Source organism: Nilaparvata lugens, chromosome 5, assembly GCF_014356525.2.
Source record: "Nilaparvata lugens isolate BPH chromosome 5, ASM1435652v1, whole genome shotgun sequence".
NCBI lineage: Eukaryota > Metazoa > Arthropoda > Insecta > Hemiptera > Delphacidae > Nilaparvata > Nilaparvata lugens.
This window is the reverse complement of record NC_052508.1, coordinates 54,417,546-54,441,187: the sequence shown is the minus strand read 5'-3', so window position 1 is coordinate 54,441,187 and position 23,642 is coordinate 54,417,546. Positions and strand designations below refer to the sequence as shown.

At 34.3% G+C, this 23,642-nt stretch overlaps 2 protein-coding genes across 2 annotated transcripts in view; one reads left to right on the top strand and one right to left on the bottom strand.

The window, feature by feature from the left end:
• Window positions 1–17,422, top strand: part of LOC111046620 (putative sodium-coupled neutral amino acid transporter 11) — a 48,676-nt gene extending 31,254 nt beyond the window's left edge. Inside the window, exons 7-9 of the mRNA XM_039428770.1 lie at window positions 10,011–10,252; window positions 13,092–13,340; window positions 16,559–17,422. Coding sequence (XP_039284704.1) covers window positions 10,011–10,252; window positions 13,092–13,337 — 488 coding nt within the window. The 3' untranslated portion in view covers window positions 13,338–13,340; window positions 16,559–17,422. The remainder of the gene's footprint in view (window positions 1–10,010; window positions 10,253–13,091; window positions 13,341–16,558) is intronic.
• Window positions 1,112–7,621, bottom strand: LOC111046619. The gene is made up of 3 exons (XM_022332206.2): window positions 7,495–7,621; window positions 5,385–5,472; window positions 1,112–3,310 (listed from the first exon to the last, which is right to left on the bottom strand). The coding sequence occupies exons 1-3, from the start codon at window positions 7,548–7,550 to the stop codon at window positions 2,579–2,581; spliced, it is 876 nt and encodes a 291-aa protein (XP_022187898.2). The 5' UTR covers window positions 7,551–7,621; the 3' UTR covers window positions 1,112–2,578.
• Window positions 17,423–23,642: the final 6,220 nt, after the last annotated feature.

Sequence of the window (23,642 nt, the reverse complement as noted above, 5' to 3'; positions counted from 1 at the left end):
GCAGTTCCATAATAGGGGAACGTGATTCAAGATGGATTTTAGGCAACTGAGCTAGTAGAGGATGAATTTATCTACAATTTGGAATCAATTGTGAGTTTCTATGATGTATCAGATTCGTTTTAGAAATTCTTGATCAACAGTAAAATCACAAAAAAATGTAAAAACTGAAATCACCATTTTAAAAATCTTCTGTAACTTTCAAATTGAATTGGAATCGGAAGTATTATTTACTGGAGTGGTTAGAGGGGGACAATTTTCACATCCTCACTAGATTTGGAAAATTTTTTAGAAGTATTTCACAAGACATGCAGCTTTGAACATAGAAATTGGACATTTTTTGTGTACGGTATTGGAATATGGGCTTGAGTACACTCAACAATAAATCTTCCATTTCTCAACCGAATTTGACTTATGATGCATGATTTTGGACCACCTTGACAAGCCGAGAAGAATGAAGTGTAGTACGATGAAATCTGAGCATTGTGTCACAAGTTATAAGTGTTTGAAATTTTGATCCTTGAGGTGTCTTTAAGCGCGCCTCTCCACTAGGAAATACTGAAATGTAGTGCTTCTAACGGGTGATTCGATTCCTATGGAACATAATTTCATGAACTTATGTCATTGTGCAAAATATCAATGTGAGGACAATGTAGTTGTTGATGATGGTTGAAGCTGAAAATTAGGTGTTTTTCACAATACAAGGAGCATTGTTGTCAGGTGTACCTGGAAATCTATATGAGATAGAGCGCTCTCCCAGATCTCAGATTGTAGAGCACAAAAATACGCCCAGAGGGATTTTGAATTATACATCTAAATGGTAACAATCGGAAGATATTGTTGATCAAAAACTAAAATTCATCAAAATTGATTTTTTTCTTCAAATTTCACTCATTTTTGAAAAATCATAACTCAGTACTAATTAGAGATAGAGAGTTCCGAATGATCTCATTTTATTCAGAATTTTATAATCTAGAAAAAACGCGAGAGCAAATTTTTCTGTCCGTTTACGAGATTTGGCAGAAAGAGCTGAAAACTGGAAAATGAGCCGAAAATACGAGGTTTTTGGGCCACCCTGTATCTAGCACAAGCAAATTTTGTATGAGACATTGGTTCTGGACTTCTCTTATGTACCCAAATAATATATTAGAAAATCAGAACTACAATATAAATTGCATGCACCAATGTATATAGTGACTGGACTAATCAGCTTATGTAGGAAAGGGAGATCCGGGAGTAGTGTATGGGGATTTAAAAAATGCTATTGAATTCATAACCTGTATCAAGTAATATTTCATGGTTATAGGTTAAATTTCATATATGAAATTATCATTCACATTCTATTATTTTTATAATCTTCAATTTCGAAAACAGACCTGCTCCTTAATTGTTTAGAATTTTGTTTGGATTACTCCTTTCAACAGCAAAAGTCCCATTCGAACTATACGAGAACTTAGTTTTAATGGCTGCTCGGAACTCTGTTATTAACTTATTGAAGAGTGTGTGATTGGAGTGTCGCTCCAGTAAAGCTGTGTATTCGAGTAAGTAATAACTGAAGTCGGGTGTCGTTTTAGGTGCTGGCAGTTCAATGCCTGTTGTTGTATACTGAAATTCGATGTTTTCATTCAGGTTTTGATAATAGTTACATGTTGGTGATGTGGCGTTGGTCGATTCACATTTCCAATATGATATATAATAGTTATACTGGTGTCTCGATACTTGAACACAAATCATGCCAATGCCATCTGAACCTCGTTCTCCAGGTTCGCCTTGTTTTCCACGTGCGCCCAGGCTGCCATCTTGATTCTGCGTTTTAATTTGAGATCGGCCATTCAGCTCAATCAGCTGCAGATCCCCTGCAAATGCCCCAAATCCTGCCTCTCCACCCAACCCCCCTGCGCTTCCATTCTTGCCACAATCACCTTCATCACTCAGTATTTCAACCACTACTTCAACATCGTAACAGAAATCAGAAGCGTGGAATTTAAATGCTTCTTCAGGTTGTTTAGATAAGCTACTCTTGAGATCAGTTGTCTTCACTCCAGTACGAAACTTATGTTTGCGATTATATATTCCCAATTTTAACTTTTCCGATGCATCTCTGCCTGCCGAACCGTTTGCTCCTTTCGCACCATCTGCTCCTGGCCCCCCTCTTCCACCATTTGATTCAATGCGTAGACTATTGCCATTCAGAAAATCTAAACCAACTCCGAAAAAGTTTCCTCCATTGCCACCTGGTAATCCAGGTCTTCCATCAACACTACCGTTCACATAAAGTTCGTCATCAAGTATTCTAGGCCCTGGCTGACCACTGAGAACTATTTGCCTTTGCCCAATCACTTCCCATTTCGGTGCTGCTATGAACAGGTTCACCCCCCTGTAAATATCAGTGGTGTCCTCATCTAGGAATACTGTACAAACAGCGAGAAGGGCAATTTCTTTCACAGGTTTGTTATTACAGTAGGATGCCAATTCCAAAGCATTTATTTCTGAAATACGAATTTGGAAACCTTTAACTACCAGCCTTGAATGAGCATCACAGCTAATGTTACTCTGCTGCAACAAAGTGTTTGCAATACTCTCAACCTCCAGTCTTCTGATTGAGTTTTTCTGCTATAGACATCTCTATTTGATTCAAATATTTCATGATGCTCTCAATGAACATTTCTTCAGTTACAATTCCCAAAACAACATTTATATCATCTGTTGTAATGTACTTGAGTGGTATTTTAGTGGCAATAAGCACTATATGATCCTTATATCTATCAACATCACCCAGGAAATCAATCAAGTGTCGAAGAGTGCTCATAAAATTATCCTTTGATATACCATGCTGTAAAGCACTGTAGTTTTCAAGCAAGAGAATTTTGACCTTTTTGAATTTCGAGGTTACTGATTTCATCACATCCATAGAGACAATTTCATGTGCAGAACTTCTCGAGTCATGAAATCCTGGTGAATCGCAGAAGCTGATTGATGAATTATTGTAGTTGACTATTTCAGGATATAGAGTGAAAGATTCTGTTACCGATGTTCCAATCCTTTCTCCATCTTCGATTATATATTCACTGGTGCCTGAGCTAACTTCTTTACCCTGCAGTTTGGGATTTTGTGTCAAGTACTGGACTAGACTTGTTTTTCCACTTCCAGCTTTACCTAGAACTAGTACAATTTCGTCAGTTGACATGTCCTTTTGTTTCGCTATCATTGTTTGGCCTTCACTCAGCATTCTTGTTGTGATTGAAATCTGTTCCTGAATGTAGTCTGATCCAGGTTGACAATCCCAGTGGGCTTCGGGGCCTTTTTTCTCCTCCTGCAAACATAAATTATGGATAAATTAATGAAAATTTAATTTCTATTCGAATGAGTTTGAGGGTATTTTACTCACCAAACGGAAACGCTTCAGGTAAATCAATGTTATGTACATGAAATATACCTTCTTAAGGCAAATAAGATATTGAGATTATCAATTAGCATGAAGAATATACCTTTAAAAACATGGCTTCGCTTAATGAACTTTTTTAAAATAGCCCCCTCAACTAGATTTTGGTACTTCTCGGCATTGTCTAATTTGCTCATGATTTTCTCTAAGCTTCCACATGAGTATAAGTTTATGAGCCTAGTTCATTCTTAATATTATTATAATGACATTCATAAAATTGCTGGAGAAAACGCCATTAGAAAAACAACATTCAACAATTTTTAGATGCCCTGAGTCCCCAAGTAGATGAAAACTTCAACAAAAATATAAAATCTCCACCTTCTGAATGAACATTAAAAAGTAGATTCTGAATGTTGATAGAAATGTGTGTTATGGCACATTGATAACCTCTCATTTATACACATGTGATTGAACATTCCTCATTAGTGTTTCTGCTCCAAAAGTAAAGGTGTGTATGTGTGCGTGTGTTCAGTTTAGAATAGATCCTGTTTCTTCATATTTTTGTGGGGTCTCTTGTTTTTGGGGAAGACTGATTAGGCTTGAAGGGTTGCCTTAGTTCTCCAGGGGGTTTATTAGGAATTTCTAATCTCTCTCGTAAAATAATAATAAATTGCTTATCAACCTTGTGAACAAAGCCAATCTACCTGTGAATTCATCCCCGCATTCATGCAGTAATACTGCGCAGGATTATTATACAGAGTTGTCATAAAAGAATGGTGCGGTTTCGAACATGGTTTAAAGAAAAACCAAATTATTTACAGTTAATGTTGTTTATTCATCTAATTTGTCGTCTCAAACAGTTTTTTACATAATTAATGAATTTCAATATGTGCGCCCTTAGTCGCTCGACAAATTTCCTAACGATAATCAATTTCTCTCCAAACATTCGCTAACATTTCGTCTGTTATGGTTGTCATTGCTTCATTAATTTCTCTACCTTAATTTTTACAGACGAAGGTACTCTCCATGTGAGTGGATGTGTTAACAGACACAATTCACAAATATGGGGCTCTGAAAACTCACACGCAATTGTTGAGAAACAACATGATTCGCCTAAAGTTGATGTTTGGTGTGATATGATTGAAAATCGCGTAATAGGGCCCTCCTTCTTTGCTTAAAGAACAATTAATGGAGTTGTGTATCTCGAATGTTAATCAATTATTGCTTCGTCAGCTAGATGAACTCGAAAACATTCATCTACTTCATTTCTAACAAGATGGTGTCCCCCACAATTCAGTACGTTGGTGACGGACGCTTTGAACGATAAATTGGAGATCGATGGATAGGCCGGCAAGGACCTATGCTGTAGTCTCCAAGGAGTCCATACCTGACACCTTGTGATTTTTTCTTGTGGGTTACATAAAAAACATTGTTTATTCACGACCTAAACCACTTGAAAACAGGATTAATGAAGCAATGACACCCATAACGGAAGAAATGTTAGGAGAGAAGTTGATTATCTTTTGGACATTTGTCGTGCGACTTAGGGCGCGCATATTGAAATTTGTTAATTATGTAAACAACATCAACTGTAAGTAATTTGGTTTTTCTTCAAACCATGTTCGAAACCGCACCATTCTTTTATGATAACCCTGTATTTCATAATTTGATCATTCAATTGATAGTAATTCCATAATTTGTTTCTTGTTTTTGTTGCCATAAAGCTTACTATTCTACTTTCTACTTCTAAACCTATAGGTTTAAGCCTGTTGTGCCTTCTCACATAAGTGTAATAATTGTACATGACTGAATAAATAAAAACTGAATAAATAAATAATGAAATTGATTTGATCATTTTATTGATTTCACTTAGAATGTAGAAGTATTATTATTTTTTATGAATTTGAAATTGATTTGATCATTTATTGATTTCACTTGGAATGTAGAAGTATTATTTTTTTAATTGAGTAAGATTGGTCTCATTTTTCAACAGATTTCAACTTACATATATTTGTTCATGTGCTTCATGATCCTTCAATTGTTCGGGTGGTGTTTCCAATGGGTAAGCTACAGTTGTAGGATTGGCTCGAGATCTGCAAATTGCAAATACAACAATCTCAAAAAATATCGAATGAATGGATTATTATAATATTTAGAATTCTATACACATGCAAAGTTATGATCTTAGAAACTTTGAAAGTTAATCTCAAATTTTTAAAAGTTTTAAATTCTAAATAGAAACCATCAGTAGTGTGCAAATAGAAATATGTTTGTTGAAAACGAAAAATATGGTGTTTGTATTGTGGAAAATTAACATCACTGACTATAGATCAGTGAAAATTAACATCACTGACTATTGATCAGTGAAAATTAACATCACTGACTGTAGATCAGTGAAAATTAACATCACTGACTGTAGATCAGTGAAAATTAACATCACTGACTATAGATCAGTGAAAATTAACATCACTGACTGTAGATCAGTGAAAATTAACATCACTGACTGTAGATCAGTGAAAATTAACATCACTGACTATTGATCAGTGAAAATTAACATCACTGACTATAGATCAGTGAAAATTAACATCACTGACTATAGATCAGTGAAAATTAACATCACTGACTGTAGATCAGTGAAAATTAACATCACTGACTGTAGATCAGTGAAAATTAACATCACTGACTGTAGATCAGTGAAAATTAACATCACTGACTGTAGATCAGTGAAAATTAACATCACTGACTGTAGATCAGTGAAAATTAACATCACTGACTGTAGATCAGTGAAAATTAACATCACTGACTGTAGATCAGCGAAAATTAACATCACTGACTATAGATCAGTGAAAATTAACATCACTGACTGTAGATCAGTGAAAATTAACATCACTGACTGTAGATCAGTGAAAATTAACATCACTGACTGTAGATCAGTGAAAATTAACATCACTGACTGTAGATCAGTGAAAATTAACATCACTGACTGTAGATCAGTGAAAATTAACATCACTGACTGTAGATCAGTGAAAATTAACATCACTGACTGTAGATCAGTGAAAATTAACATCACTGACTGTAGATCAGTGAAAATTAACATCACTGACTGTAGATCAGTGAAAATTAACATCACTGACTGTAGATCAGTGAAAATTAACATCACTGACTGTAGATCAGTGAAAATTAACATCACTGACTGTAGATCAGTGAAAATTAACATCACTGACTGTAGATCAGTGAAAATTAACATCACTGACTGTAGATCAGTGAAAATTAACATCACTGACTGTAGATCAGTGAAAATTAACATCACTGACTGTAGATCAGTGAAAATTAACATCACTGGGGAGTCCGATGGTAGCAAACATTCAAAAGGCACACCAGTCGGGCCTAGGCCACAACTCAAGTTCTGTCGTAAATTTGTCAAACTCTTTAAATAAGGATAATGTAGAATTGAATTTTTGATTAATAATTTATTTAAATAAGTATTTATTATGTAAACCAGAACAATCAGCCAGAATATCGTTTTTTATTTATTATGAACGGAATTTGAACTGAAAGGTCAAACTAGTGACACATAAAACCGACATGAGGCCTGCTACAATGCGGAAACTCTTTCATATCAGACAGTATAATATTATTATAAGTGATCGTTGTAATGAAACTATAAAATATTATGTTGATTTATAAGACCTCAAAACTGAATAAAATTTTAATTAAATCGAAAATTTTATTAGTTTTCAATGCTCGTACTTGATGTGCAATTAATTTTGCTGATTAAGAAACCGACATAAGTGAGGCGTGTTTGTTACTGTGGAAAATTCAACTCAATCATTTTGTATGATCAACGTAGAATTTTAAGGCCTTTCATACATTTAAAGCGGAATTTGTAATCATTTATAGTCTGAAGGAAAGAAACAAAAAAATTACGGTCTGAAGGAAACAAAAACGTTTTACTTTTCCCTTTAAGATCAGACTATAAAATCATATCCTAAGTAGAGGAGGACTTGATGTTGTAATCGTATTAAAAGATGTGAAATTTAAACCAGTCAATTATTATCTGACAAATTGAAGGAATTGTTCAATCAATATTAAATTTCCAAATACTTTGAACTTACCGTTGACCTGCTATGAAAAATAGTAGGACAATTATCCGGACTCGTGAAGTAAACATTTCCTAAACAGTGGAGAAATTAGAATAGCGTTATAATAAAAGACCTACTTGCATTATAGAGTTGAAATAGTAGAAAATATTTATATTGATTATCCGCCTTCAAAACTAATCAGCGGGTAAAGGTCGAATTTTTTTAAGATTGATTAAAATGTACTAGTTCTTTCACAAATACTGAACTTGAGAAACTGATAGTATGGATGAAAAGAATGCGGGAAGTCATCGAAGAAAATGAAATGTTCAGTCAACCAATGTTTTTCAACTCATCTTTCAATGAGTATTCATCTTAGAATACTGAAACACGGGTATTTATTCGTAGCTCCCTCAGTATTTAAATTTTATAAAATTTTAGTTAGGATAGTATAGGGTATAGAGTGTAGACTGTCCAGAAATGGACGTTTAGGCATGAACGACACTATTTAATATTCAAAATGCTTTATTATGAACATAAACATTTTATTTATTTATTTATGAAACAAACAACACTGATGTGAAAACATTGGTAGATAGAATACAACACTAATTTACAGAAACAAGTTTCTAAGAAAAATCAATTATGTCGAACATTGTACTGGTTGCAATTGAATTTCACACAATTTGGCAACGTCGATGTTTGTTAAGATAAAAGCTCAAGTCTTAACTTATTCTACTCATAGTTTAATATAGAAACATTTCATGATCATTCTCTTGTAGATTATTCTCAAATCACACTCCAATCAATGTAATTTCTCAATGGTTATTAATTTAATCATTCATCTATTCTTATTCCATCGATACAACCCAATTTTACATGAAATTAACAAAAAAAGATATGTTGGATTGTTGGATATTTTTGTGTAGTAAGTTAGGTGTTTATTTCTATAGTGAGGTCCACATTATAGGCCTAATGGCAGTGGAGAAAGATAGGAGAAAAACGTTGCCGAACCACTGTCTTGTCAATGCCTTCTATAGACGGTAGCTGATACAGGTTTATTGAAGTAATAGTAATTTTTCATTCTCGTTTGAAATAATCAATAATTATATTTTATTAAGCAATAAATTATATTTTTCAATATTTTCATAATCACTTTCCATAATCAAGATGAAATATTTTATTAATAAATTATTAATTCTACATTGTTAAAAGACGATCTGGCAACAGAGCAAAGCGAGAAAGAGATCCGCAAAGCTATCCGCTTTGTAGAATGGAAGACATGGATAGCAATACCATTGCTAATCAAACACTGCCATTATAACGTGGACCTCACTATAGTTGGTTCATTCTCAAATAACACTTTTTTCAGAGACATTTTTCAATGACTCTTTTTCAATGATGTCATTATCGTGTTATCGGATGTGCCGACGTTAAACTGTCGGCCCCAGCTGATATATAACAGTCATGAGGTACTTTGACGGCTTAAATTATACAGAAAGTCCGACGAAAGGTGCAACAGCCGAATACCATAGATTTTAAATTAAATTTGCAACAAAAAATGTCCAGTAAAATTTTCTTATATCGACCTTAGTTTTCGAAATATATTGATTCTTCGATATATTTGAAAAACGTCAATAACTAGAAAACTATCAGTTAAATCCAACTCCAAGTATATGGTTGGAAAGAGGAATATATTTCAAATAAGATTTATATAATTCGCTCCTATGTTTGACGTTTTTGAACTTTTTATGAGTTTTAAAACAGTTTGAAGTTTGGCTTTGAACTCTACGAATGTACTTTTTTAACTTTGAGTTCTCATTATAAGTTCAAAAACGTCAAACAAAGGAACAAATTATTCGAATCTTATTGAACATTTTTTCCTCTTTTCAACTATATCCTTAAAATTCGATTTTGACTGATGGTTTTGTAATTATTGACGTCTATTTAATATACCTATCGAAAAATCTATATTATCTCGAATATAAAAACATTTTTCTGGACATTTTTGTTGCAAATTTCATACAGAATTTATGGTATTCAGCTGTTAGACCTTTCGTGGGACATTCTGTATATTCAGGCTATAGTGAGGTTCACGTTATAATGGCAGTGTTTGATTAGCAATGGTATTGTTAACCTTTCTATCATTCAACAAACTGATAGCGCTATCTCTTTCTCGCTTTGCTCTGTTACCAGATCGTCTTTTAACAATGTAGAATTAATAATTAATTTACAAAATATTTCATCTTAAATTAAAATCCATTATGAAATTATTGAAAAATATAATTTCTTGCTTCATAAAATATAATTATTTATTATTTTAAACGTGAATGAACAGGTAATATTACATTAATAAACCTGTATTAGCTGCCGTCTATAGAAGGCATTGACAAGACAGAGGATCGGTAACGTTCTCCTATCTTTCTCCATTGCCATTATAACGTGGACCTCACTATATGTGTGGGACCTATCCATACTTCTACTTTGGGACTCCCCCTTACTTTTACTTTTTCAGTGATGTGTATTGTGTGTGTGTGTGTGTGTGTGTGCAGGTGACCTGTTGGAAAACTACTGTCGAGATGACGACCTAATGAACATGGCGCGAGTGGCGTTCAGCGCATCCATTCTGCTCACCTACCCGATCGAGTGCATGGTGACGCGAGCGGTGGTCGACCAAGTGGTCAACATCACCAACGCCACCATGCGTCACTACGGCGTCACGCTCATCATCATCAGCGTCACCTACTTCCTCTCAGTCACCACCGACTGTCTCGCGCTGGTTCTCGAGTTGAATGTGAGTCTGAAAACTGAAACTCGGTGACATTCTGAGTGAATCAAATTGCTGAAATATCGATATTAAAATATTGATATATTCTATATTAAAATATTGATATCGATAGTAATTTAAAATATTGATAGTATCTAGTTCCAGAATTTGATAATATTTTCAATCATGACTAACCAACATTAAGGGCCGTTTGCACAGTCAAAGCTTGAACTGAATTCAATCAGCTGGTGGCTTAAGGCTGTGCAAAGGCCAAAAATAAACTTTCTACTCGTGATATTTTTCCAAGTTTTTCGATTTGTATATATATCATCAAGCTATCAAAATGAAAGGAATTTCTTAGGAACACATTTTTGTTCTATCATTACTTTTTGAGATATGAGCGACTGAAGTTTGAATTTTTGGGACAGAACATTTCAAATTCGGTAAGAGATAAATCCATGAGATTTAAAGGATGGATTCTTCATGGTATTATTGTTGATCTAGTAAAACAATTTTTTTTTGAAAATATCAATTTTTGGAAAAGTTATTCAATTTACCAAAAATAACTCAACTAAAAGTTATTTTTAGTAAATTGAATAACTATCTTAAAAAATGAAAGTTAAAAAAAATTATTTTACTAGATCAACAATACCATGAAGAATCTATCCTCTGAATCTCAATTACTTACCGAAATTGAAATGTTCTGTCCCAAAAATTTAAACTTCAGGCGTTCATATCTCAAAAAGTAATGATCAGAAAAAAATGTTTTTTCTGAGAAAACTTTTTCATTTTGATAGCTTGATGATATACATATCAAAAAACTTTGAAAAATATCACGAGTAAAAAGTTTTTTTTTTAGCCTTTGCACAGCCTTAAACACAAAATGAGCCACGCTGTAACGAACGAGACCTGATATCAGTGGCGTATCCAGGGGGGGATATGGGGATGGACCCCCCCCCCCGAAATGTGGCCAGATCAGCCACAAAAATTAGCTTTCTAGCCTATGTCATATTTTCTTTATATTGCATAAGTCGGAAAAATAAATAAGGGATGAGAGAATAACACAATGACAAGTATTATGAGCTGGACAGTAAATGATCGTGTGCGTACGAAATAAGATTGAAAACTTAAGATGGTAGGGCCTACTACTCCAAAGTTGGTAACTTTTGCTACTTTTATACTATCTATTATGAAGAAAATCACTATAGATCATATTGCTCTGTTGATTATAGTCTAAATTTAGTTTTATGCATGTGGTTAAAACGTGTTACTGCCTATAGTATTTCATATCCTTGAACAATGCTCCAGCAGGTTTTTTCTAGAGAGTACTCCCAATATTTGCCAGTTATGATCAACCGGCGTAGTTACCACTGAGGACAGGGCGGATACATTCCCCTAGTATTCTCAAAGATAGTTTTATCTCCCCTCCCCACAAAAAAACTTTTAATTTAGAGCACTAAAGTGAAAATCATGAGGATTTGAAAAATATTGTGAATGAAGTCAAAACAATCCTAGAATGTTGAAGTTTGTTTAAAAATTGCTTTGGAACAGATTAGCTAAATTGCAAAATTATAGCATGGTATCTAATAATGTGTAGGCCTATTCAGGGCCTAATTAATTATTTTTCTTTAATTATAATTTAAATATCATTAATTTAATTATATTTAAATTTAATTATAAATATCAAATAATTATTTTTTGAAACAATTGAATGACTAATAAAAGAATTTCCCATCCCATTAAATTTGTTATTTAATCAAAAACCATAAGTCTATGAAATTTTAAATAAAAATAATAAGTGGCCTACTTAACACAAGAGAAAACGTGAATTGAATGTTTGTTTTCGATTCAGAATTTCGTAAGTTTGCACCAAATTAAAGGCATATTTTCAAAAATTTTCGGGGAGAAACCTCGGCTTAATATATTTCCACCGTTCAGTGTCACTGTTGTGTGCGAGTCCAGCTTATAAGGGTACTTGATATATTCTGCTATGTTTCAATACTAGTAGCCCTAAAATAAAATACTTGATACTGAATGACCTTAATACTTAATGCTTATTTTATATAATAGAGAAAATGTAGCATAAGAAAATATACCATGGTATAGGGCTACTACTACCTACCTATATCATGGGATATCTTCTCATGCCACCTTTTCTCTATGTTTACACCTTTATAGTGTTACTACTGTATACTCAAATGTAACACAATAAAAGGGTACTTGATATATTATATTGTTTTTCAATCAATATTAAATATTATAATAGAACAAAAATAGTCTAAGCTTGTATAAGTTGTCTTTGGTATTATGCAAAGGTATAACATTACGATTATAAAGATACCTCTGTTCATATAGTGAAGTCCACGTTATAATGGCAGTTTTTAATAAGCAATGGTATTGCTATCCTTGTCTTTCATTCAACAAAGCGGATAGCGCTATCTCTTGCTCGCTTTGGTATGTTGCCAGATAGTCTTTTAACAATGTAGAGTTAATAATTAACTAACAAAATATTTCATCTTAGTTATGAAAATTCATTATGAAATTATTGAAAAAATGATTTCTTGCTTAATAAAATATAATTAATTATTTTAAACTAGAATGAACCGTTAATATTACATCAATAAACCTGTATCAACTACCGGCTTTTGAAGGCATTGACAAGACAGAGGATCGGTAACGTTTTTCTCCTGTCTTTCTCCACTACCATTATAACGTAGACCTCACTATAGTGATAACGTTTAACTATTCTTCAATTATAAATTGAAAATCGTGACTATTCTTCAATTAAAGGGTACTTGATAACTTTTATTGTGATTGAATAATTTCAGTAGACCTATGAGTTTGATTAGAGACTGTTTGTGAACAGGGTGTGATGTCGGCAGTGCCACTAGCGTTCATCCTGCCGGCGGCCAGCTACCTCAAGCTGGAAGAGGGCTCGGTGTTGTCTCGCAAGAAGCTGCCGGCGCTCGGCCTGGCTCTGTTCGGCACGGTGGTCGCAGTCATGGGCGCATTCATGATATTCAGGCACTTCAGCAGTGTCGAACGCTGTGCTCACGGTCGGGTCATGGAGTACTGCTTGCCTTCATTCGCCAACAAAACTCACTCCTTCTAATATGTACGAACAATCTTACCTTCTTTTTATACCTATTTTGTAGGTTAGGTTAGTTAGTTATTTAGTTGCCTATTTAGTTTGTTGGGTGCCCATTGCACCTTCAAATATTCTACAGTGAGTCATATGTATGGGAACCCTTCAATAAATTGAAGACTGTTGTAGATATAGTACTGTAACTTTCAGGATAAGTTATTGGTCATATACTCCTTTTGACGTACGTACAATTGAATTTCAACCCCTTTAAATATCTATTTGATAGTCTTAAGCTGCGTACACATATACGCGCTTCCAACCCGCACCGAGCACGCTCTGCCCTCGTACCGCCCTCGTTCCTCCATCGTACCGCAGTCGCTCCGCCCCCGCTCTGCAGTCGCACCCATCATGAACGTTACGGAAGATGTTAGATCTTCTCGCGTTCCCCGGTCGAACCACTCTTGCTCCCCGGTCGATCATCAATCGCTCTGCTGGAGTGACGTTCGGTTGCGGAGCAGAGCGAAAGTCTGTACGCCCCTTTAGACTGACCACTAACGGAAGAACATGCATGCACATACACAGTCGACTTGCATTGTTGTGTCATCACAGCTGTCATCAGTGGCAGGCTTCTAACACTAGTAGTTCTGTGAATAGTAGACCTCGCTCAGTTATAAACCACAGCCTCCTCTTCTACTGTCCATCAGAGTAAATCCTGTCTGTATGACGGTGTCGGCGAGATATCGGTTGAAAACGGCTAATGGCTGTTGGGGTTGGTGTATCAAAATGGTGTATTTTTGTTTATTTTTATGTTTATATGTTCCGCATTTACGGCGAAACGCGGCAATATTTTTTCATGAAGTATGACATGTATGTTCCTTTTTAAATTTTGCGTCGAGGTATATATAAGGTTTTTTGAAATTATGCATCTTAATGATAATACAAAAGGAAAAGGAGTCTCCTTCGAAAGCCAATATTACCGTAAAAATCAGACTATAGATTTATTCATCATAAATCAGCTGTCGAGTGGACTATCAACTGCATGCAATTAATATCTCAATGTAAACTTGGTAAAAAAGCAGCTGTTATGTGGACTATTAATTGCATGCAATGACGCATGCAATTAATAGGGGATCAGAAGTTCGAACAGCTTCCGTGTAGAAACTAACTGTGTGGATGTTAGATGATAGAGACATACTGGCAACAGGTCAGCCTAAGTTGAAAGCAGAGAAGTCCAGAGAAAATACTGTGTTATTTCAGTTAATAATTGCATGCAATTAATAGTCCACACGACAGCTGATTTATTACCAAGTTACATTGAGATAAGCCTATTAATTGCATGCAATTAGTAATCCACTCGACAGCTAATTTATGATGAATATTCTATATTCTGATTTTAAGGTAATATTGGCGTTAGAAGGAGACTCATTTTCCTTTTGTATTATAGTTACAATGCAAAATTTAAAAAAAATCTTATATATACGTCGACGCAAAATTCAAAAAGAAACATACCTGTAAAATTTCATGAAAATCTATTGCCGCGTTTCGCTGTAGATGCGGAACATAAATAAATATAAACATAACAATTTTAACATATATATTTTTACATAAATAGAATTGTAAAACCGTCGACTTGAATCTTAGACCAATCACTTTGTTTGGTCAATAAAATAAACAACCTATAACAATAAGTAAATAAGAAAATCAATAGAAAATTGAAAATTATATTGATATAAAAATAATTTAACCTCGAATAAAGCAGCAAAGAGATAATAAACAAAAAAAAATCGGAGATTCATAAAACTAACCTCTAAAATTTGTCGCGAAGCCTTTTGCTGTGATGATACAACAATGTTATTTATGATTCCATGTGTATCATGCATGTCCTACCGTTGATGGCCAATCTTAAGGTCTTTTCACACCTATCTACGTGTAGCTATAGTGCGGTCTACGTTATAATGGCAGTGGAGAAAGATAGAAAAACAGCGTTGCCGATTCTCTGCATTGCCACTGCCTCCTATCGAAGATGGCTGATACCGGTATATCTGATGTAATATTAACTGTTCATTCTTGTTGAAAATAATCAATCATACTTAATTGACCGAGCGAAGTGAGGTCTAAGATTCAAGTCAACGGTTTTGTATTTCTTTTTATGTTTATATTTTTGTTTATATATATATTTATGTTCCGCATTTACAACGGATAATACAAAAGGAAAAGGAGTCTCCTTTGAATGCCAATATTACCGTAAAAATCGGACTTTAGATTTATTCATCATAAATCAGCTGTCAAGTGGACTATAATACTACCCGTTCAAAAACATCGAACATCTTGAAAATGTATCCTTTCATCAACGTTGTAGACAGTCAACGTTAGTAGACAGTTGCACCCAGGTCTAAGATTCAAGTCGATGGTTTGGCATTTCTCTTAATGTTTAAATGGTTAAATGTTTATATGTTGCGCATTTACGGCGAAACGCGGTAATAGATTTTCATGAAATTTGACAGGTATGTTCCTTTTTAAATTGCGCGTCGACATATATACAAGATTTTTGGAGATTTTGCATTTCAAGGATAATAATATAAAAGGAAAAAGGAGCATCCTTCATACGCCAATATTACCGTAAAATCAGACTATAGTCAGCTGTCTAATGGACTATAATACCACCCGTTCAAAAAACATCGAACATCTTGAAAATGTATCTTTCCATCAACGTTAGTAGACAGTTGACTATAACTATAATACTACCCGTTCAAAAACATCGAACATCTTGAAAATGTATCTTTCCATCAACGTTGTAGACAGTTGCAGCCAGACCTGATAACAGCGCTCACACTCTCATCCCGGGACACGTCACGGTACGATAGGACAGAAAGCTCTATGTTTATTTAGGATTTTTTCTAGACATTTTAAATTGATAAACTATTTATTAATTTTTGACAAAACATAACAACAGGTCAATGTAACTTACTGAGCGCGAGGTCTACTGTTCACAGAACTACTAGTAATAATGACAACAGAGAAACTAGCTTTAACAAAAATATTACCACTGAATTCCCCTGTCAATATTGTAAATGCTTTTCTTCGGAATATTCAATTATTTTAACTTTGTATAATTGAAGAAATTAATCCACGTTAAAAGTGAATTGACACTAACTTCGAATTTGAAAAAAAAGTGAATCGACACTAACTTCCTATATTCATTCTCCTCACTTGGATTATACTCAATAAAACATTCGTTTCTATTTCAGGTTCTAGAGATAAGATGTTCAACCATCAACAAGTGATTCATTCACTTGGGACTCGAACCAGCCTTCCAATCACAATGAACAAAAATACTCGCTCTCCTGCCAACTCTTCTTATCGAATTAACGTATATGATTTTTGTACTTAAGTACTTTGACTTCAAATTATTGTTAATATATTAAAATGTTTATATCTATTTAATCGATGTATTGATCGAATATTCGTTGAGATATATTGGCCTAATCAAAGTATTATGTGTTGCGTATACGTAAAATTTAACTTGTACATACGAAGTATCAGATTTAGTGATATTAATCATATTTAATAGTAACGTTTTATTTATTTTATTGTTGAATCTTATTAATTTTTTATTATTAATCAGTCGTTAGTTGTTTTAACCAAAATGATTACTGTATTTTAAAATCTAGTTCATGAATGTTTTTATTTTCTTTATTGAAACCACTCTGAGTGATATGGTTGATTGGGAACATAAGATTAAAACAGTATTACCAGTTCAATCTTGAGAAATAGTATTATGTATTAGAACAGCATTTATCAATCAATAGAATAGAGATCCATGCACATATCATTGCTATATTCAAACAATATCTATACTGTATTTTATATATGTTTCACTTTCAATTGAAGATTACCATTTTATTTTTATAAAATATATTTCTTTAGGTTTACATGGAATTATCATCTAATGGTCCAAAGAAACTTACTATCGTTAAACGATGTGATAATATTGTTAATTTTAATAAATGTGTTAACACTTTAGTAAGATATTAAGTATTATTAGGTTAAGACTGTTGATTGATTTGAATCATGACAACTTATTTTTTATATGGGTAAATTATTGCACAGCAGAAACCTGAATGACTTCTCATTTACTCCTTTGCATCATACTCATAAGCTATGCTTCTTAAGGTTCGGTAATTCAGTAATCTCCATCCATGGCCAGCACTTGCTGGATAGATTACGTCAAAAAAATGTAAAACTTGATAACAAAAACTGAGATCAAGATGGAAATTAAGTCATAGATCTCAGAAAGCATTGGCCTCTTCATCCAAGGAGTAGAATGCCAGACTCACAAGCCTCTCCCGAAGTGTCCTCTCAAAGACCTTCTCCTGCTCACAGAAATACACGGGCATCATATTGAAGATCTTGAGTGCTCGGACAGGGAAGCTATTGTACGATCGAGTCAGTCTGGCATGAGGCAGATTGATATAATTTCTCCTCCTTGCGTTGTGGCCGTGTGCATGTCTCGTTTTTGCTGAAAGGTATGTTGGCTTCTTCTCAACAGTAACAGCGAACTGAACAGATACAGGTACAGATACTGAACTGATTCAGGTACCATACTGAACAGATACAGGTACAGGTTATCAAGGAATGACCATCTTAAGGTTATAATGGAATGATAAGCGGGTTAGTAGCGACAAAACACTCGCATTTCACAGCAGGAAATATGGATCAATATAGTAGAGGAAGGTTGCCTAAATCGTACCACTTTTTAGAATTTATTTTTTACTTACTTAAAAATGAACAATTTTTCTAAAGTTTGACTGTTATTCAAAGGATTGGTTGTTGAGTGAAGTAAATGTCACTTCTTTCAACCCAAATGGAGATATTTTGCTATACTGTGACACTTTTAGTGAAGTCATGCAGTCAGTACGATTTGGAAACTAGTTGCCTAAATCGTACCCCCTGTTTCCTAAATCGTACCACCCTGATTATACCTTGAGATGAAATGAATTAAAAAACAGAACACAGAAACAAATTTACAAAATATTTATTATTAATATTATACAATGACAATTTATGATAGAAAAAACAAGTTTTTTATTGGACATGCTTTTTCAGGAAAAAATGAATTGTTTATTTGTTTTCTAAGAACAACATTTGTAGCAAACATATTTCTTGATTCTCTTTTTTGTACCAGCACATTTTTCGTGAACCCAGTTTTCACAAATTAAACATTGTACCATATCCTCAACAGTTTTTTGTTCACATATTGAACAAAACCACTCTCCAGCATCCACTTTAATTATTACATCATTCTGGGTGGAAGATCCAGCTTGGTTTAGGAGTGCTCAATTATTTTCTCCATTTGACAAATCACTTTCCTGTGGTTTACTGGTTTTTGTGGATGTCCTGGTTGTCTTCTTTCTTCCTGTGAACCTTCCTGGAGCCTTCTGATTAGTTTTGTTCACTTTCATTGTCTTAGGCAATGGTTTGATTTTCATCTGAAGCTCCTTTACCTTTTCTCTAGCATGTCCAAGTTTGAAGTTTCTTCGTCTAAATTATCACCTTTCTCTAGATTTTCTTCTGAAGATTTGTTGAGGCACTCGGCTGGCAAAAAGTCCATCTCGGAAAAGATCGAAGCATCAACAGGCCAAACACCACTACATTTGAAGCCATTGCAGGAGTTTTCGATTGTGGCAGCTTTGCAATATGCTTCATTCACTAATTGTGAAATCTGATATTGGGTGATTCTTAGACCAGGGTTTGTTCGAAGCCATTTATCCACAGCTTGAGTGAAGTAGCCTTTAAAAGGTTTGAAAAAGGACCTGTCTAATGGTTGTAGACGATGAGTTGTATGTCCTGGTAGTTGCAACACTATCACGCCAGCCTCACGAGCAATTTCCAATGCTTCCAAGTTCTTGGAATGAGTTGTGTGGCCATCAAGAAGGAGAAGAACTCTTCTCTCTTTGGTTGGCTTCACTGTTTCAATAAAGTGTCGAAGCAATTTGAAATGCTAGTCTACGAACGTCAGTTATGGTAAGCCCAAAAAAACATGCCTCCAGTTTCTTTATGTGTTCAACAAGCTGTTGTTCCACTTCAGGTGCTAATGTGGTGTGACGTCCCATTGATTTTTCCCTTCATTAGCAGTAATATTTTTTCCATCTAAATGACGCTTCAGAGTCGGTTTAGGAATTCCATATTGTCTGCAGCATTCGTTGAAGCCGATGTCTCCGTTTCTATATGCAGCCAATGCTCTTTCCATGTCCTCTTCCTTCCAAGCTCCATACTTCCTTTTTGCCATTCTGAAACACAATAGTTAATTGTGTTTGTTTTTTTTTTTTACATTTATTTGAATGGAAAACAAAGTAATTTCTATTAGATTTGGATAAGGAATAGTCTACTGTTTGTGCCTACACAACAAAAGTGGCAAGTATGGAGCATAGAATGCAATGAACTCCCAAATCGTACTCCCAAATCGTACTGGTACGATTTGAGAGACCATTAGAGGTACGATTTAGGCGACTGGGTATCGCGGCAATCATAACGTTATAATATCTAACCTTAAAACCACATGAAGACACGAACTAGTCAATCAAAATACTTATTTACTTATTTATTCAATCATTCAGAATTACACAACTTACAGAAAAGTACCACAGGCTTATAAGCCCAAAACGGTTCCAATTCTAATTTATACAAGAGTCCAAATGTAGCTGGGTTATGTGTCACTTAACATTCATCAATTAAACACTCAATTTACAATTCAAAACATACAATCATTCCTAAATCAAAAAAATACTTCTAAATTGAATTAAATCAATCACAATTAATTAGAAAATTCCAAACTTTGAAAAAACTATAAGATTTTTAGACTTGAAAGACAAACACACTATTTTGTTTTACACAATATTTTACACACTATTACTCTACATTATTGCTAATTTATCAAACTAAATCAAACTTGTATGAGTACTCACCTAGAGGGTCATGAAGGTCTTATCAAAAAAGTCCCAAAACACCACCAGCTAGCTCCAAAACAGTTAAACAATTTAAAAAACTTTGAGACAAATCGCACGTGCTCTGAAATTTATCCCACTGTTTCAATAATGGAGTAGTAACACATACAGCCGAGTGGGCGCTGTAATCACTCTAATTCACATAGAAATCAAGGTGGTACGATTTTGGCAACTCTCCTCTAGATACTTGCGTTTTTGGGCACTCAATGGTCTCCCAAGTAAATAGCCTACTTGCAAGTAAACACTGAAGTTTATTCACATAGATTTAAGCTGTACCTGCATTGGAACCGACTTCTTCCGTCCATTTTTCTATAGAATTGATGTAGAGAGACGATCGGAGAATTATTATTAGCGTACGGTATGGCTTTCAATGGTGGGGAGCCTGGGCGTAGATCCTGGGGGGGACGCGTCCCCCCAATATTTTATGATATAGGCTATGTCCCCCGGAAAAATTTATTAAAATTTTTAATTATGATAGCACATTTTTATTTTTTCATTTTTTTGCACAAGAATTTAGTATGAGCATCTCATTTAAGGAGTTCGTCTATTATGTTACGATTTCACCTAAGTATTTTGTATCTGAAACTCTCTTCAAACAAGGACAGTTACAAGAGTTACAATAAGAAAGATTTAAGACTTTGTTTAAAAAAAATGTAATTTCTCATGAGAATTTATGTTGATCTTTGTAACACTATCACGCCAGCCTCACGAGCAATTTCCAATGCTTCCAAGTTCTTGGAATGAGTTGTGTGGCCATCAAGAAGGAGAAGAACTCTTCTCTCTTTGGTTGGCTTCACTGTTTCAATAAAGTGTCGAAGCAATTTGAAATGCTAGTCTACGAACGTCAGTTATGGTAAGCCCAAAAAAACATGCCTCCAGTTTCTTTATGTGTTCAACAAGCTGTTGTTCCACTTCAGGTGCTAATGTGGTGTGACGTCCCATTGATTTTTCCCTTCATTAGCAGTAATATTTTTTCCATCTAAATGACGCTTCAGAGTCGGTTTAGGAATTCCATATTGTCTGCAGCATTCGTTGAAGCCGATGTCTCCGTTTCTATATGCAGCCAATGCTCTTTCCATGTCCTCTTCCTTCCAAGCTCCATACTTCCTTTTTGCCATTCTGAAACACAATAGTTAATTGTGTTTGTTTTTTTTTACATTTATTTGAATGGAAAACAAAGTAATTTCTATTAGATTTGGATAAGGAATAGTCTACTGTTTGTGCCTACACAACAAAAGTGGCAAGTATGGAGCATAGAATGCAATGAACTCCCAAATCGTACTCCCAAATCGTACTGGTACGATTTGAGAGACCATTAGAGGTACGATTTAGGCGACTGGGTATCGCGGCAATCATAACGTTATATCTAACCTTAAAACCACATGAAGACACGAACTAGTCAATCAAAATACTTATTTACTTATTTATTCAATCATTCAGAATTGCACAACTTACAGAAAAGTACCACAGGCTTATAAGCCCAAAACGGTTCCAATTCTAATTTATACAAGAGTCCAAATGTAGCTGGGTTATGTGTCACTTAACATTCATCAATTAAACACTCAATTTACAATTCAAAACATACAATCATTCCTAAATCAAAAAAATACTTCTAAATTGAATTAAATCAATCACAATTAATTAGAAAATTCCAAACTTTGAAAAAACTATAAGATTTTTAGACTTGAAAGACAAACACACTATTTTGTTTTACACAATATTTTACACACTATTACTCTACATTATTGCTAATTTATCAAACTAAATCAAACTTGTATGAGTACTCACCTAGAGGGTCATGAAGGTCTTATCAAAATAGTCCCAAAACACCACCAGCTAGCTCCAAAACAGTTAAACAATTTAAAAAACTTTGAGACAAATCGCACGTGCTCTGAAATTTATCCCACTGTTTCAATAATGGAGTAGTAACACATACAGCCGAGTGGGCGCTGTAATCACTCTAATTCACATAGAAATCAAGGTGGTACGATTTTGGCAACTCTCCTCTAGATACTTGCGTTTTTGGGCACTCAATGGTCTCCCAAGTAAATAGCCTACTTGCAAGTAAACACTGAAGTTTATTCACATAGATTTAAGCTGTACCTGCATTGGAACCGACTTCTTCCGTCCATTTTTCTATAGAATTGATGTAGAGAGACGATCGGAGAATTATTATTAGCGTACGGTATGGCTTTCAATGGTGGGGAGCCTGGGCGTAGATCCTGGGGGGGACGCGTCCCCCCAATATTTTATGATATAGGCTATGTCCCCGGAAAATTTATTAAAATTTTTAATTATGATAGCACATTTTTATTTTTTCATTTTTTTGCACAAGAATTTAGTATGAGCATCTCATTTAAGGAGTTCGTCTATTATGTTACGATTTCACCTAAGTATTTTGTATCTGAAACTCTCTTCAAACAAGGACAGTTACAAGAGTTACAATAAGAAAGATTTAAGACTTTGTTTAAAAAAAATGTAATTTCTCATGAGAATTTATGTTGATCTTTGTAACACAGTTTTAGCTAGCAATTAAAAATTACAGCTTTGTATGGTTTGTGAGTGGAGAACTTTTTTATGGTTACCGTAGTCTATTAGCTATCCTGATTTGGTTGGTAATCAAAACAAACAATACAACTAATGCTTTTTTGTATTTAATTTGTGTTTAATAAAACTTAAAACCATCAACTCAGAATTTTATTTACTCACCCACTAATTTACCACTGCCAAATAAGAGGATTCAAAACGGATTTGAAGTGAAAAATGCTTCAAAAAACAATCATTTTAATAAGCTATTTTTAAAAAAAATCTTCGTTGGGGGGCAATCTACGTTTTTTTGACCGAACGCAGTGAGGTCTATGTTTTAACTCGGACTTTTGTCTGTCTGTATCTATGTAACGCATTTACGATCAAACGCGTTGATAGAATTTTATGAGATTTGGCAGGAATATTCCTTTTTTATCTGCGCGTTGAAGTATACACAACATGGTTTTTGAAATTTTGAATTTTAAGGATAGAATGAAAGGAAAAGGAATTTCCTCCATACTGTTATAGGACTAATCAGACTATAGAACTATTCATTATAAATCTGCTGACAAGTGGATTATTCATTGCATGCATTACACAGATGTCTGGAGAAGCCGGTGAACAGGTCACACCAGATACTACTTGTGGATGAGAAAACTGCGTGAGCTCTACTGTTTACAGAACTACTAACTAGTATATTTGATTACTGGTACTTATAAATAAAATCAATGCTTCCTATTTGAGCTAATTATGCTAAAAGTTAACTCCTTAAATAAATTACACTTTGCGGAAAACCTCCACT